The 18,161-nt window shown below is 40.3% G+C and overlaps 1 protein-coding gene across 9 annotated transcripts in view; it reads right to left on the bottom strand.

The window, feature by feature from the left end:
- Positions 1-17,694, bottom strand: part of R3HDM1 (R3H domain containing 1) — a 55,313-nt gene extending 37,619 nt beyond the window's left edge. For 7 of the 9 annotated variants that reach the window (XM_071435398.1, XM_071435400.1, XM_071435403.1 and 4 more), the window contains exons 1-6: positions 17,555-17,694; positions 16,500-16,710; positions 9,353-9,394; positions 8,815-8,904; positions 3,498-3,612; positions 1,328-1,406 (exon numbers count right to left, since the gene is read on the bottom strand). In XM_071435398.1, coding sequence (XP_071291499.1) covers positions 1,328-1,406; positions 3,498-3,612; positions 8,815-8,904; positions 9,353-9,394; positions 16,500-16,670 — 497 coding nt within the window. In that variant the 5' untranslated portion in view covers positions 16,671-16,710; positions 17,555-17,694. The remainder of the gene's footprint in view (positions 1-1,327; positions 1,407-3,497; positions 3,613-8,814; positions 8,905-9,352; positions 9,395-16,499; positions 16,711-17,554) is intronic. The other 2 variants (XM_071435402.1, XM_071435408.1) reach the window with 1 other exon arrangement.
- Positions 17,695-18,161: the final 467 nt, after the last annotated feature.

The following is an 18,161-nucleotide window of genomic DNA, read 5'->3' as shown; positions in this document are numbered from 1 at the left end:
ATGCTGTTTTGCTCTCAGGTATCAGAGTACACAGATCCTCCAAGAAGTCCCTGCCCAGGAGGCTCAGCAGGAAGCACAGTCATAGAGAGGACAGGCTCCAGGAGGAAAAGCAGGGCTGAGGTTGTTCCCTGTTGGTTGGTGTGGGCAGGGAGTGTGCAGAAGCCTCAGCTGGCCCTTGGATTGTGAACACATCAGGGGATCACTGAGAAAGTGGTGGGGGCACTTCACCAACAACCAAGGGCTTAAAGCTGGCACATGTGGCAATGTGCTGACATATTAGAAACACAAAAAAGCTAAAACTCAAGGTGGTAGGAAGGAACACTCTTCCTGAAACTGCTTGCACTGGTTCTAATAAGCTATTAAGATGCAGTGAAATCCAGTGATGCACAGTTCATAATCTGTGCACATCAAGAGACCAAGCTTCCCAGTCACTGTGTGTGGAAACACATGGAGTTCTTCACTTACAATTCCTTGTTTCCACTGGGATGCTTCATGGCTTTAAACAGGAACCACCTACTAAGTCTCACAGAGGTCCGTGCTTTCTGATTTTACTCTACAGGACTATGGCTTTGGCCATATGATGGCTCATGTCACATTTATTCTGACTAAAATGGAATCCAAATAAATGATCATATTGGAAGTTCTACCTATAACATGAATGAATAACAAATAGCAGTGAAGCAGCTTTTGTGGCACAGCACAATTGCACGAAGTTAATTCCTTGCCTTGCACTACAGCCACAAAGCCAGCACAAAACCCCAGTGAGGGAAAGAACAAACAAGACAGGGACAGACTGCAAACCTCAGAGCAACAGAACCAGGTCAGCACTGTTGCTAACAAATGATGGACTTGGATTAGGTCAGATTTGGTTTCCCATGTGCAGAATGAAAATCTCTAGCTACAGTTATAGGGTACAGCTTTAAAAAATGCCTTTATCTATAAATTCAGTGCAAGACAGATTAGGATCAGAGAAGGCAGTTTGGTCTCTAACAAACAGGTGCCAAGACAGTGCAAGGTTTAGAGACAATGTATTGAAGCCCATTCAGGGAGAGAATTGCACATAGACTGAACACATCATTTGCATATTAAGCATTAAAAGCATTTAAACCACTTCAATGTCCTGAACCTCTGCTCAAAAAGCAAACCAATTGCAGTGGTGTTTTAGACAGTCTGTGCAACAAAATCTCACCCTGAATAACTGACATGGAGAGTTAGACATTTAAGAGGGGGAAAAAATAAAACCACAAACAAAAAAAACAGGTAGTGTGATGCCTCAGGCAACAGCAAGAAAGAAAAACATAAAGAAGTTGACATTATTGATTCTTACCTGGGATTGTTTTTTAATGTATTTACTAAAAATTCATGAAGATCTATACCAGTGGAATCTGTATACTCCTGGCTGGAATCTAAGGGTAAGGGGAAGAGAGCAAAATTACATTCTGAAGAAGCTGTTTTCCAATTATTGCTGAACAAACTATACATGGATCAATACTATATAACCATTAAGTACATTGCTGCCAAAATTAAATGCTTCCAGTTTCCAGGAGAAAGGCCCACAAGTCAAAAACAAAACAGAAAGCCCACCACCACCCACTATCCCCTAATTCAAGGGTAATGCAGAAGCAGGAGTTTCAAGAACACCACTATTCATAACAAGTGGCTGTATGTTGTGAAGCAGGTAATCACCTTGAGAGACCCAATTTCCAGCAGCCTGCCACATTTTCTCACTACCCACACTGCAGTGTGTGTACACAACTGTGGAGCAGCAGCAGCCCATCTACTCAACTGCTGGATGCTGCCCAAAGAAATTTTGTACTTCAGAATGTAAGTTTAACCTTCACAAAGTGGTGTTTTGCACTACTAAAAATCCTTGTTCTGTTTGGCTTTGTTTGCACAACATCATGTTTAGATGACTACTATTTCCAAAAGTAGTCTCAACCTTTCCCCTCCTTTCCAGTTTCAGTGAAGCAAAATGTTCAGTTACATACTATCCCCTAAAATCTGTCCCTGAAAGGAATGATTTAACCCCAAATCTTCCCTTACAGGAGCATCCTTCAAGTTCCAGGTACTAGGATTCAAACCAACGGGTGTTGGAACAGTATTTTTGGAACTAGGTGTTTTCCAAGAACTACTTATGTGTTAACCTAGTCTCAACTCAGTTAGGCACAACTTAAACTTAGGCCCATGTCCCAGCTCTTCAGGCTGCCCAGAGAGTTTAAGGGAAACCAACCAAGTCTGAGCATTTATGGTTTGGAATTTCTTTTGATTCTGAAGAGAAAGCAAAAAAGGCTATCCTGACAAAAATGTAAAGATTCAGTAATAATTTACTTCAATTTTTCTAATTTGCAAGGGAGCAATGATTTAGTGATAATTACTAGAACTGATGCTAAAATTCCATAATTTTCTATTTTGGCATATCCTATATTGGGAAGTAATTAACCTTCAGAGGAGAGAGTGGTTGAATTCAGAACAGCCACCCTATAACACTGGCATTTTGTCATTTTGCTCTCAACCCCCCATTATTACCTGTTGGGTATTTGGGGGTAGTGTTTAAGGCATCATTTCAAAGACTGAGATTTATAAATGCAGGTTAAGTTCTACATCCCAGTGTTTTTTTATTTCACAAATACCTGGCTGCCAGCTGGGACAAGCTGCACTGAAATTCCACATGAGGAATGCCTTATGGAATTGCAGGACATGAGTTGGACAAGTGCCACCTGTCTCAGAAAGAATTCCAGCTCTAAAGGTATTTCCTATACTCCATCTGATCTAAGATATTTAGGTAAACATTCTGGATATTTAAAGGAAGAGCTGTAAAATGATTTGCCATCTTAAATGCATAAGGAGGCATCAGGCAGCATGGACATGAACTGATAGTTTAATCTGAAAGAGAGCTGTGAAATCAATGACATAAACCCATAGATTTTCAGCACACAGTAACTTTAATCCAGAAGGCAGGAAGATTTAAGTGAAAACATAATACTTGTCCCTTTTATTTATGTAGTTCTACCCTTACTCCAAAACTTTACTGAAAAAATTCCAGATACTATCAGAAGTAAAATAAACAAAGGAGAACATGGATGCCTGTTGAATGAGGAGCAGAAAAAGTACAAAGGGAGCCGTGCCACTCTCACTTCAATGTCACAAGTCCTGTAACAACAAAGCCCAGGAACAAGACACAAGCTTCCTCTGACTCGTAAAGTCAGCTTAAAGAACACTTGGACACAACTGAGACAACACAGCTGGTTTTTTATGCTGCTCTGCACAGTCAGGACAGAAAGGAGAAGCATTTGCTGGAGTGTTTGATGAAGTCTCTAAAGCTCTCTTTCCTTCTCCTCCTCTAGCTCAAAGGTGTCTGATCTATTTGCTTCATTTGCAAATAAAATTTAAAAAAAAAACTGCAATGTTTATGCAATGAAGACCTGGAAGCAGAACTGTATTTTCCTATGTTCTTTATCTATACAGTATATTGAATAACACAAGGAGAGAGAGCAAACCTCTTGATAACATTTTTCTGGACAGTTTATCACTGGATTTTTCCTTTTCTGATTCATCTTTTGCAGGTTTTTCTTCTTTTTCAAAAGACTGCGACAACTGGATCTGAATTTTCTCCTGTCAAAGAATAAAAATCAGTCACCACACAAATTATTTGAAACAATACCTGCAGGAGAACTGTTCTGTATTACCTGCAAAATAATAAAGCAACAACAAAAAAAATTGTTTACATATTCTTTCTGATTCCATATGTGCTCCATGTTACCACACAATAAATTATTTCTCAGTAAATCAGAGTGTACAGAGAAGGCATAGAAAGGATCACAGACATTTTAGAATTTACACACACTTCCAGGCCCTGAATGCTATTATAAAATTAACTCAAAGATCTTACTCCGTACATGTAAGAAAATATTCTGGTTTTTCAGATGTATAAATTTTATACTGCCTCTATATTTTTAAGTCATGTCTCATCCACAATGCTTTTTTCCTCCCCATTCTTCACAGTTCTTTACTGTAAAAGCTTGTTTCAAGTTTTGATTTGGTTCATACCAAGAAAAAATGAAACAAAACAAAAATTTCTATATAAGACCAGCATTTCCAGATCCACAAAAAGGGGAAATATTTACAGTACAATATATCAATGCAAAGTTTGCAGACCTGTCATCAAGGCTTAGTTTCATAACTTCCTGTGTATTTTGATAGAGTGGCTTTGTGTGCAATCACCTCAAAATCTGTGGTTTTATATCAGCAGGTGAACTATTATAAAACCTGTTTCTCAAATACAGCAAAAACTTTCCCTCTGAAATTAGTGACATAATGCTCTCCTAAACACCCTGACCAGTGCAAGCCTGCAGTTTGTTTTCCATGCCCCTTGACTGTTTCAGGAGGTTGTCAGTGGAGGACCAGCACATTTCAGACAGCCAGAGCCGAGGAGTTTGGGAGCAATGGGGTCCTGAGGGACTCCCACGGGAGCAGTGGCCAAGTCCTGTCAGAACCAGACTCCCCTGTCACCTTTTAACTCCCTCAAATGACAGTTCTGCTCCCCCAGATGCCAGCTGAGTCCATGCTGTCACCTCCACATTCCTGATGACATCCAATCCTTCCCAATGCAGAGAACCGCCCCTCCCGCACTCCTGCCTATCCCTGTTCTGCCCTGCACCTTAATCCTTTCCCACACAAGTCCTCACTCTTCCCTCAAGCCCCTTCTTACCCACATCCAGGCTCTTGCTCTAAGCTCTGCTCTTGTGTCATTGCCCAGCCTTGATCTCACCCGTGGAATGCAGCCAGAATTAAATTTAGCCAGGATCCAGCAGGCTGGAGCTGTTCACGTGCCCAGCCCGCAGCCACTCCTGCCTGTGCCGGCACAGGGGGAGCCCTGCACCACCCAGGCTCTGCCCAACAGGAGCTCCCATCTGCAGATCTGGGGCCACAACTTCTTCAAATGAGGGAAAAACAGTCACTGAGAGCTTTACCAGCTCTCCCTTTCATTATGACTTTTCCCCACAATAAATGTTCCAATTAAACTTCCTAATTCATGAACACTCACTAAGCAACAACTCAGTGTCAATGAAGCCTTCTCAGCTTTGGACAGGATCTATAACCACATCTGATAAATACCAGCAAGTCACCAGCAAGGAACTCTCTCATCTGATTCTTTCCTATCTTGAGAATTCACTTGGCTATAAACCTTAAGGAATCCAGAACAAGTCTTTGCATTCCTTGCCTCAAACTTGTGGGTAATTCAAATGAGCAATTGATTTGTCACTACAAAATGCTCTACACTCACCATTCAGCAAGTAGCTGTGTAACCTTTATTTGAGAAAGAAATGTTTGTCATATTAAGAAGTTGTTCCTGACTTGGATTCACCAATGTGTTATCCTCCATGTTACAGTAACACTCTACAAAACTATTAGTAAATTAAGGAAATTGTCATAGTCTGATGTTTCTTCACTAGAAAAGTGACTGCAACTTCTAAACTCATTTCAAGAAATGCACACAGCAATAGTTGAGTCAAAGGATCTCAGCAAGTAATCATTTTCATACTTCCTTCCCCAACAAGAGCTAAAAAAAGGAATCACCATCTGAACAGCCAGTTCTGCTACTACCACCAGCTCTACTTCAAAGTGTGATACACCAGAACTGGGTACCAAAGGGCACTTTCTTGTGATTTCATGCTATAAAAACTGTAGCATCTAATTAAATATGACCTACTTGACTGGAAAGCTGCTGAAAAATCTTTTAACTTCTCTTCCCCTATAAAACTCTCTTAATCCCACCCTGTTTGCAGCAGGCCTCTGCTGGCATTTGGACTGAACAGACTCCTTGCCCTAACTCTGATCACCCATCCCAAGCCCTTGTTGTAGAAGAGGAAATTGTCACCAAATTTTGATGAAAGAAGAAAAAGTTGAACAAACAGGAAAATGTCCCAAATCATCAAAACCTGATAAATCCTGCCAGCTTAACACATTTGGGAAAAAGGTAAGAATATATCTCAAAGGCCTACATGCTGAGGCTGGGCTTTCTACCAGAAAAACCAAATAAGTCAATAGAAACTAACATTACATCCCCTTGCCTTCTCCTCCCACTCCCTCTCCATTGGGCTATTTTACTTTGCTTAGAAAGCTCAACCTTTTGAAGATTTATCTACTTGTTATTCATAATAACAGCTGTCATTCATATGAAAACAGCTCTTCCTTAGAAAGGGCTGAACTGGATCACCCTTTGCTAGTGCTTGTACTTTGTATTGGAAAATAGAGTCAGAACAACCTGATGTTTACACAAATGATGGCAAGAGAATATAGTTCGTGTTATAAAGACAAAAGATCAGACATATCACAGTTCTGTTCTTCCTCTCACAATAAATTTGTAAGCTCATACTTTCACAGTACCTTTTAGTAAAGGGCTGCCAGTGCTTTTTAACAAGTATCAAAAATATGCAAGGCTCTTATCTAGGTTTCTCAGGAAGAAGCAGTATCTTCCTTCATGTTGCAATTGAAAATAGAAACATGGATCAGAAAAGAAATTCATCTGCTTGAGACAATTTCTTTGGTCTGTCACCTTCTTCCATCACAGCCTTCTGAGGAGAAGCAGCCAGTGGTGCCCTGCTAAGTGCCTCCTGCACCCACCTGTGTCAGGAATTTCACCCTGTTAGAGCTGCTGGTGTGAGGGGCTGACTCATGAACAGTCACAGACAAGACCATGGATTTATCCCCAAACTCACACTACCAGCAGCAACATTATCCTGAATTTAATCTGTCTTGTGTCTTAAAACTAAACTGGAAGCCACTTTTTAGTTGCAATCACAGATATAACAGAGCAGTGACTCTTCCAGGGAGGGGAGCATCAGAGGTGATTCTCCTGCTGCAGAGACACCAGTGCAAGGCAGGCTCTTCCTGCTCCAAGCCACTGGACCTCCCACACATCCCAAGCACAATTAATGCTTCAGAGTACGGGGCTGGAGGCATATTAGTCCCAATTGCAGCAGCTGATTGGCACATATGAAGAGCTCTGCCATGCTTTCCCAAAGATAGTTTAGGAAAGGAGGGAAAATGGGTGAAGAATTAGCCTGTGTGAGTTGGTACAGAGGGTCATAGGAGACCTGTGCCCCACAGGATTGCACTCCAGCATCAGAACTTGTAACAGATTCCCACTTCTTGCTCTGCAACACATTTCTCCACCCTCCAGGGAAGAACTAAATTTGTTCTTGCAATCATTCTCTGCACAGCTATTGGGATTCATAAGCCATTTCTTCTACATTACTGCTTCCAAAGAAAACTCACAGCTAACTCTAATTTTGTTCTTAAGGCAATCTGCTTTCTGGTATTCCTTTTGTACAAACTTACGTTATCACACAATCCAATTCATTCTGCAGAACCAGCCTTGACATCCTTCCTGCTGCTGCAAGGACTCCTTTCAAGGGCCACGTGGCAGCACAGAGCTAGGGACAGATTCCCAGAGGACTTGGCCACAAACATCACCTTATAAATGTCTGATTTTAAACCATTCAACACATGGTCTTGTGTGGAGCTGGAGGTTGGAAAATCCTAATGCCTCTTATGTTGGAAGTATACCACTCATGATCACTCCACCAAATCAGGTTTCTTGTCATTTGCTACAGTGACTGACAAACTCCACTGCTTCAGACTGAACAACTCAGCCTGACCAGATCTCTCAGTGGATTTTGTTATCTTATGGGAAACAACATAACAAAAGGACTGTAAATCATTGTAAACATCAATAACTCTTCTGTTGGCTTTTAATCCTTTACTCTGCAACCTATTCCAAACTATGACTTAGATTTTCATCATGGTAGCAGGCCCAGTTTCTGAATTCCTCTAGTCAACACTTCAAATTCTGGTATATTAGTAAAAGCTTACAAAAATACAATTTCCTTATTTTTCCAAAGGAACAAAACTCCCGCAAACCTGGAGGGTTTCAGTCCAAACCTACTGTTTCAGTCTCAAAAAATTTTAATTAGCTTGACAAAAACCTACATGAGTTCTCAATGTCCATCTTTCCTCAGAACTGAAGTACCACCTGTCCAGCAAAACCCCCTCACATCCTGCTTTCTACTGCTTCCTTCTTAACCAAAGGCAGACTTTTCACAAAAGCACAGTTTAAAAGCTTTTCAATAACAGCAAAGGCCCATTTTTGTTTTGATAGGCATGAACAAACCCAGCATTTTGATGGGCCTCACTCATGCACAGAACTAAGGCCAGCAGCAGGGTTTTGTTCTGAAAATACAGACTGGTATGGAGGTAAAGTCAGGAAACATGAATTTTGTTTAAATTCTCTAAAGTAATTTTACATATTTTGTTCAGCATGTAGGAACTTCTGTAAGTGTGTTCTATAATTTTAATAGATTAATTCAGATATACCTCAGGCCCGTATTACAAAGCTATCAGCAATTGGGACTAATATGCAGAAATTCAGTTACAAACCAGAAATCACAACTGTTTCCATTTTCAAAATGTACAAAGACAATAAATTAGGCTCCATACTAATCACAATGTTTCTGTCTTACTAATTGCAGACAGCACTTAAGCAGTTGAAGAGTCCCTCAAGTGCACTGTTGGACTAACAAGTTTAAAAAACTGACAACCTCCCTCTTTCTGCCCACAGATATCAACTAGTATAGCTCAGAAAAAACAAAGCAGCAAATTCTGCACCTGATATTATCACCTCTATTAGATCAGTAGAAAAAAAAAAAATAAAACCAGATGGTATCCACATATTTAAAGAATACCCAACAGATTTTCTTTTGAACAAGAAGTTACTTGAAATTGTTCCAGAAACTTCAGTAAGGTGATTTTTACCTGGAGGTCCTGGGATATTTCAGCTGTGGGAGGTGGTGGATATTCTTCACATACAGCAAGGCTCCGAACTAACTTTAACTTTGTGTTTGACTAAAGGAAAGTATGTAAAATTAAAATCTATGGCTTATAAAAGATAATATAAATATATCATAAGCCGTTATTTTTTTTCATTCATTATATGAAAAACAAAATGGCTGAAAACAGCATTTTTCATGTTTTCAATAGAATAAATAATTCCCTTTAGAATGAAAATACCCAAGCAGTTGCAGCTTTTGAAGGCACTACCAGCACAATAGAGCACATCTAAAGAAAAGTAAATAAAATACCGGGAAAGTGTTTCTCTCAGTAACAATAAAAAGCCACCAAAAATATAAAGGCAAATCACAAAAGCAAACAACTAGGCAAGACAAAAAACCCAACAGAATAAAACAAAGCTACGATGCCAAAAAATAAAACTAAAGGCACTTTCCACAAAGTAATGAAGCTGCACCAAGCATGAAGGGCTCCCTTCGCATGCCAGCACGCCGGGCTACCGTACCTTGGACCTTTTGGCCGTCTGTGCAAAGGACTGCGCTGGCCGCTGGCGACAGGCACAACAGAGAAGGGGTACATTAGCTCATGGCACAAGTTTGTTAATGCACAGGCTGTACGAGAGAAAGCTTGGACAGTTAGCACCGACACGGGCACATCTGGGAGAGGAACAGCAGGTGCTTTGGGCTGACGGATCCGGAGCTCTCCCGCTTGCATCAGGCTTCTCCTTATTGCCCTTCTTCATTTATCAACAATAGATACCAGAGCACTTTTACAGGAACCAGGCATTATCCTTGTTCAGTGGCATCCAAGCAGTTTACTCTCTCAGCCAGCTCTCAGCTACACTTTCAATTCTTGTTTCCTAATTTCCTTGGCAACGTGACATGGTTTTTATAAATTTTCTTCCTACTCCTGAAACCTTCCTAGAAAAATTATATTAAAAAAAGGAAAGCATTGCCTCCACCAAGGGAACAGATAGCAGATGATAACCTATCATAAGCAGCTTAAAACATGTGGGACTTTTTTCTTTCATCTTGGGACCTATACAAGTATATTTTAAAACGGGCTACTGATTTTTTTCATTTAGTAATTTACTGTGAATTAATACGCTTTTTCTCCTCCCAGAGCCATTTTAGTAACTTATTATGCAATAATTTGCTTTTTCCTCCCAAAGACCTTCTTCTATTACAATTGTTCCTTAAAAAAATTACCAGGCTTTTACTACAGTATGCACAGCTGAAAGGTACGTTTGAATCAATAAAAGCATTTAATGATTTGTTAACTGCATAGTTAAAACTAACTCAACCCTCAATGCCAGCAGCACAAGAATAGAAACATTTAGAGTGACATCACATAATTTAAGTACTGGTTTCCCTGGAGAACTAAAACTGATGAATAGACAAGCTTTTAACAGAACAGGTTTTAGGGAACACAGGCCTAATATTTGTAAGGAGAAATTAACATCAGTAATGCAATTTCAAATGTTGTTTAATGGACAATATTTCCTCCTTTAAAAAGGAAACTGAAGTGAAACTCCACTGGAAAACTCCATAAATGCAGCTCTCCTAGCCTTAGCTCACAGGAGATGTCTCTGAAGCACCTGAACTTCCTAGCAGGGCATACAACATCACTAAAAAGAAACCTCACCTACAGCAAAGAGCTCTACCATGTAAAGGCATTTTTCTCTCATTTTCCTCAAATCCCACATGTCTATTTTGGATGTTGCACCAGCTTAGCTGAAGAGCAGCAGAAGGGGAGCTCATTTCACTATGAAACAGAATTTTAAATAGCTGCACTGAAAACTAACTGAACTCACCAGCAGCTTTTTAAAGGAAGCTTGCTGAGATTTTGAGCAGCAGAGACAGTTCAAATGCTTTCATACCTGGAACCATTCAGACTCTGAGTTTTACTGTTTCCATACCTGGAACCACACAGAGACTTTGAGTTTTTCTGATGCAAAATATGTTTTCCTTTCCATCATCTCCTCTGAAAGCATTCCTTGCATTCTGAAAGCTGGCCCTACATATCCCCGACAAAGTTTCAAGCCACTAAATTTCAAAACCTGGATCATTTCCCAAGCTCCTATCAATTACTCCAGCCTCAATCAGCTTAGGTGTGTTCAAATCAAGTTGTGCAAATTTAAAGTCACAACAGGACTGTCAGTGGAGAAGCAAAAAAATCTATACTCAGGCAATTATCTTTTGCAAAATTCTGCAAGCTTTGAAGCCAGTACATAAGCCAAAAGAATCTATGGAAGGAAACACCCCAGATCCAGATTTGATAGGGCACACAAGAGGGAATTCAACCCAGTTATACGGGACATTGAGCTACTGCTCACTAATTAGATAAGTCACACATTTTTCAGTTATTTTTAAGAGTGATTTTTAAAAAAAGGAGAAGAAATGATTGCTGGGACTAAACACCAATAATATTGGGGAGAGCTGGAGGGCCACTGTAGGAGGGAGGTTCTCCTTCACAGGTGAGACAAGTATAACTCCAGCCATCATATTCAAACTTCTCATCTAGAAACAAATGCCCTGTCCAACAGTCCTGTGATAGATGTGGACTCCTGGCTTCCCTGTGTGACTTTAAGGATGTCAAAACCCAGATTCCCAGTCCCCAAGGCCCAGCTGTGACTGTGAGCATCAAGCACCACACACATGTCAGGGGAGAAGCACAGGAACAACGAGGGTGGGCCCGGGCTGCAGGGACAGCTCAGGTGAGCACAGCCCAATGGTGCAAGGTCTGGCCTGGAAGTACAAACCCCAAATTCCTCTGGCACCACCAGCAAGTGCACTCTCAGAGCTTGAGATGGGTGGGTACAATCCAATGATTCCTTTCTTGGATAAAACCACACTGACAGAGGAGGACACCACTTCCACTGGAATTCCAGGACAGCAGGTAGCCAATGCACATTGTAGCTGTTAATGCACATTTTCTCTCTTTTCAGGCTCATGAATTTTATCTCTGTCCTAATTTCTCTGCATTAATGAAGTTTTGCTCCTACAGAACATCTTTATGTTCCTCATTTATGAAAAATAATTTCTAGCTCATTTAGAATATGCAATCCTTGGTGAGTGCAAATTAGGCAATTTCTTTATATTTGCAGCTCTCAAATACTTTCACTGCCTTAAGAAAACACTGTGTTAATGAAAGCCCTATTTATAGCCATTATGGGCAGGATTTCAAGACAGTGTTTAAAAGCAAGTATTTCAAATAATTGCATAATGAAAATAATGATTAGGTTCTTGCCTTGGATAAAACCCCACCAACACAACTTTTAAGACCAGCTACTATGCTACATTTCCAACTGCAAAATAAAAAGGGAAGTAAGACAGCCTTTATCAAAAACATATAAATAACCAGGTTTTCAGTAGGAGTATTTGCCTACTTTATTTTTTCCTAAGTACCTCATCAGCTCACATATACTAAATGCAAAGTAAAGATCTGGAGCTGTTACATGCCTTCCTCTGTCATCACTGTGCTATCTAAACAAGCTGGATAAAAACAGGTCAGGCACAAGATGGCAAACTCAGATGTGTGAAAGGTTTTGTGAGAAGGGGTTTTATTTCTGAAGTACCATTTGGGCATTTCTGAGGATAGGCACAACAGGATAAACCTCAACAAAGAGTGCTCTAAGGACATTCAGTCTTTTACCTTTCTGCAAAATTAGGTCTCAATTTTAAATCCAGTCAAGTGCTGCAGTCCCAAGAACCATGGATAGCTTTGGAATGCTGAGGGAAAGAACAGCGTGGTCCATGATCACTTTCTGTCCTGCATTAGTGAGCAGTGACAGCAATTTTCCATGACACAGTAGAGGATGACTGATGGAAAAATAGTTTCACCCTTGGACATGGAGGCAGCTCAAGAATAAGAGAATCTGCCCAATCATTTATCTATTCAGAAGTATTACATCCCATATTTTGGAGACAAAGACAGGTAAATCTTGGCAAGACCAAAACAGCTGGGGAAGAGGCAAAAAAAGACTTCAGGGAACTTCAGCTGTGAAACAGAGAGGGAAGCTCAAGGTTTGTATTAGTATGGAAGGAAGATACTTGCAGGAAGAGAGATGTCAAGTTGCTAAGTAAAAAAAAATAAATCTAATTACCCCAAAGGACAAGGATATCTGCTTAACTAGCATTAAAAAAGTCAGAATTATACTCACTTAACACAACATCCGCCCTGCCTTTATCATACAGTAGATAGGTACAACCCTGCATTCATGCCATGAGGCTCTTTTGGGTTTTAAAACATAAGTCTTCCTAATAACAAACATAAGGGACTATCTTGCAGGATAAATGCAGGATCTTAAATGTGTTGTCAGGATTTCCTGCAGCTTTGTCCTTACAGTGGATGACACTGTCTCACCACCCAGAGACAGAGGCAACACACACCCTGTATTCCAGCTACTTCTGAATTCATTGGTTGGCACCTGGCCTGGGTAGGACAAACAGGTAGGAGACAACAGTGACTGGTGAACCAAAACCCTTTTGATCACAAAATCCTCCACAGTGCTGATGTGCACATGACTTCTGTGAAAGTACTTTTCATAACAGTGCCTCTTGCCTCCAGTGCCATTTAAATGACACTTGAACCTCACTGCAAATATGCCAGTTTAGAAATGTTCTCTGTATCAGTATCTCTACTTCTGCACCTAAAGAAATGCTTAAAGAAATTGGGAGTGCTGGCCATGTAGTGTAATTAGGTACCTTCCTCATTCACATTGTACCTCCAACATCAGACACAGCAGCCAATCCACCAATCATGCACAACTTCCAAATAATCTGGAATTTACAACTACAATTGCATTTCAAAATACAACCATCAGTTTCTGAACTGTGCTGTTCCAGAACCATGCCTGAATTCAATGGCCCACGATGGAATGTGTTGCATGAACCTCTCTGATCCTTCAGAATCCATTCATAAGAGCATACAGCAATGGAAAGAAGGTGTAGCTAAGATCAAAGTTGATGATGGGACATGGTTAGATGATCTACTTGATAAATTGAGCATTAAATTTATCATTGAGCATTCCATTGATGGAATGTCAAGTTCAAACAGAGGAAAAATCATAGCCTGTTTCTTCCATGGCTTAAAGAAGTCAAAAATGAAGTGATAACTGTATTGAGGAATGTGACTGTGGTTTGTCAGTAGGTACCAAACCTATTCTGCCACCAGGGAGGAGAGCCAAACCCAACCCCCCACACAACCCCCATGACCAACCCATCCTCTGAAGCACTCAGTTAGTAAACAGAAGTACACAACAAATTCCAGTAAGTTTCTGATAATCTTTTCTAACATTTCTCAGCAAATTCTGCTCTTTTTCCCACCACATAGTAACATTTAATCAGCACTTAATGACAAGTACTGTGTCCACTGAAATTTCAAACTGTTTAACCATCCATTAGTTAGAAACATGCTGACTGCTACTGTTCCACAAGGCGTTTTTTTACCATGGACAACCCCAAATTTTTGTTTTGTATTTTAGCATACAACATGCTTTAAATGGGAAATCTTCAAATATGAGACATATATTTGCACTGGCAGCCTCCACAGCACAAGTGACATTAACTCCTGCTGATTTCAGTTGCTGCAAGGGGCTTGCTCAGAGTAGCCAGATTCCATTTGGTAACTGTCTGTCTTCCTGCCACCCTGGAAATCTGCATCCTCAGCCTCAATTTTGAATTAACTGCTCATGTAACATCAATGTTCTGAGTCTGCTGGAGACTGCAGGACACCACACTAAATGCACTGATAGCAGAGCTGTTTCTATCCACCAGCCCTCACCACACACAGTGTCCAGCCCATTCTGTGGATGTGAGACAATCACTCCAGCCACCAGCTCCTGCTCCTGAACAAGCTCCCAGCTGAGCAATGAGCCCCCTGCCAGCCCACAGCCCCTGGCAGCACTGCCAGCTTCATTCCTCTGCACTCTGAGGAGGCAGCAGCAGTTGTTTGCAGGGAGGCTTATTTCTTACTTGCCACTTGAGTCTCATAGAAATTTCAACACTAAAATTTGTTAAATGAGAAAACGTGAATGAGATTTTTTCCAAATTACTGAACTGCATGAAAATAACTAAACTGTAGATTAATTTTTAAGGCTCAGTACTACAATATTCCATTAATTAAAGAAAATACCAGCTCAGCTATAATATCTCCCAGCTTTTCAGTAGCAGTTATTTCTCATATTACAGGAGAAATATTTCATTTCAAGGATTTATTTTTTCCATAAAATTATCTATTTACACTGATGCCAGCCTTAATAAAGCCAGCAGATATTAAAGTGTAAAACTATTGTTATTGCAGTGGTCTACAAGATTTATCTGGAAGCAATTTAACACAGCAGATAAAGCTTACTTTACTCAGTAGAATATTGAATTGTTAGTCTTGAACAAAACTACTCCCCAAAGAGCCTCTTACTCAAATCTCAATAACAAGAATCTAATAAGCTACTGTCCTGTTTTTGCAACCCACAAGAGATCCCTCAGATCCCAATCAGGATTAGTATTAACCCACAGAGACAAAATTCCTATAGACAACAATAGTTTTTGCCAAACACAAGTTTCTGTGTTTCCTTTTGCAAATCTGGCCTGTTGTGTAGGTTGTGTCAGAAATTTTCAGTTGCTTTGCTGAACTCCTCCCCTCATGTGAGCTGCTGACACTCCTCAGTGACCAGGTGGGCAGCCTCAGCCAGGAGTGAGCTCTCTCTCACACCTAAATCTCAGATTAGATTAAATGTGCTGCCACAAATTCCTAACCCTTCCTTATCAGTGTGCTCTCCATTAACACAAGGTATTTTCACCCTATTTGCTTTGCCTCCTTCTCACTTGAAATGTGATGCCACAACTTCCTTACAGGTACTTCACTTCTCCCACCTCCAAAAGCCATCCATTTATATGCCTCAGCTTTTCAGTGTGTGCACAAGGAACTGCCTCAGCTTTCCTGCCTAAAAGTCACCTCCCAAAGCTGTCAAGCAGTGAAGATCAGAGAGGAGAAGGTGCAGGGAGGATCTGCTGCCCACCAAGGCAGGATGATTCTCCCCAGCTCATTCTGCAGGTGGCTGGGGCAGCAGCCAGACCTGCTGGCCTCAGGAGCTCTGGATCCCTCTGGCTCCTGGGGATTTGGATTACCTACAGCTGATTACTTCAGCCTTATGCTGAACAGCTCTGCTGGAAAATCTACACCTGAGCCACCTGAAAGTGCAACAGCTCAAAAGCCCTGGGCTGGCCACCCCTGCCTGGCTGAGCTGCAGCACCACGTCCAAAGCAGCAACACAGCACACACAGCCCAGCTCCAGACTCTGTCAGGACTCAGCAGCAGCAAAAGCCAGCCTGAGTTTGTTCCTCGTTCTGCTACAATGAAAGACTTCACATATGCACTCAGGGAAACACAAACACGGGCAAATTGTCTGGTTCCCAGCAAAACCACTCCTCTACTTCACAGAATTCAAAATGACTGAGTCACATTTATTTACAGAGAAGTGGGGCAAAGGAGGAGAGAGGAAGCAATAATGGTCATATTTGCTTCCCTAAAACCAACAAAGCTTTACTCACTGTACCAAAGAAACATATAAGAGGATCAAGAGAATGGAGAACAATAGGACAGAGTTCTTTAACATGACATACTAGTGAAGAATAAAGTGAAAAGCTTCTTACCGGCATATTGTTTTTGTTATCAGGACAATTTTCATCCTTTTCCACTTGAATCTCTTCCTCACTTCCTGATTTTTTTAGGTTTTCAACTGGGTCTGTATCTTTAAATTCAGCTTCTGAACCCTTCATTGCATCAGTTTCATCTTTTACAGTAAGAATATCAGACATCCTCATTAGAAAAGGTTATTTTAAAATTCTACAAGAAATAGGGAACCTTTAGGACAAAGAAAAAGTTAATTATTGAGTAATTTAAAATGAATTAAAAAGCCACCCATACCTAAACAGCTATCCAAAATAAACATGATTTTGCAAAAAGGATCCCCTCTCTCCTATGACACTTTTTTCTGTCTTGCATTAGAAGGAATGATTTCTTTTTAACCACTTTTATCAGTGGTCTGTAACAGCAGACATCCACACAAACAAGAATTGAGAGCTACACTCTTGGATAACAGTCCTAGATTTTCTCTTCCCCATTTTAAAAATAAACACCTGAACATTCAGATACTCCAAACCAAACTAGGCTCCAACAGAAACAAGGCAAGATTCTCTCAAAGGAAAAGAAAATCACATGTAGATTTTATCTTAAAAGGGTTAGAAGTAAATAGATGAATCATAACACCCCAAGTGTGCAAACATTCATAAATTTCATGAACTTTTAAAGTTTCCTTGTTGACTGGACAAGTTCTGAATGCAGGGATTATCTTATTACAAACTGTAGCAAAACTAGTCTTAATAAAATTAAGCATGCTCTCAAAAATAACAAAGAAGAAAGAAAGAAACAATTTAGTAATTAGGATAATAACCACGATCAGCAATTACAATTTATAATAATCATTTTAAATGCTATATAAAGATAACTAATAATTCAACCCCAAATTTTCCACAGGAAATAAGAAACACAACTCTTTGTCACTACTCAGCTACTGCAAGATGTAAAACCAAGGATTTTCCATTTCCTACAAGAAATAAAGAGTAAGATCTGAATGCCTAAACTCCTTCATAAGAAACAAATAACAATCCAGTAATGTTATGGAAAAGCTTAGTGCTTGATTTAGTACCTGATACGTCCTAGAGTTTGGGGATTGTGGTGTCCCACAAAAATAAAATGGAATAATCCGAAGATCCTTTTCACAGTTGTCAGCCAAGATGTCAGTTGTGATGAACCAGCTGGAATCTGGCAGGAGGAGTCCCATGTCCTTATCCCCAGTGTAGAGTCCTGGACAGAACTGTTTGGTCTTGAATCAGCAAGAACATCCCTTTTGAATGCCTGAAAAATCAACAAAGAGAATTCATTATACTTTTATTTGCTGTGGAAGGGGAGGTGGAACATGATGACACCTAAAAGCTGAAATAGTCATTTTAAGAAAAGAAAAAAGAAAGAAGAAATCAGCATTTGTCATATCCAACCTGCTTGCTCTATCTAGCAGCAGTAACAGTTTCATTGGATGTCCAAGACATTTCTGCATTACAGAGTTAACAAGCAGTCATAATAAACATTTTGTTGGCATTCCTGAAACTCTGTTTCTATAAACAAGCAGGTATCTTCCCAAAGAGTCAGAAATATGCAGCCCAGCAGGTGTGGAGGAGTAACAGGCCATGAAAGTCCCAAATGGCTGTCAGCAGAACAGTTTTTCTCTTTGCTGGAGTCAATCATCTATGAGCACA

This window comes from Agelaius tricolor, unplaced genomic scaffold (assembly GCF_023055355.1).
Source record: "Agelaius tricolor isolate 1412-34295 unplaced genomic scaffold, bAgeTri1.0.p SCAF_10, whole genome shotgun sequence".
NCBI lineage: Eukaryota > Metazoa > Chordata > Aves > Passeriformes > Icteridae > Agelaius > Agelaius tricolor.
This window is presented reverse-complemented; position numbering and strand designations above follow the sequence as displayed.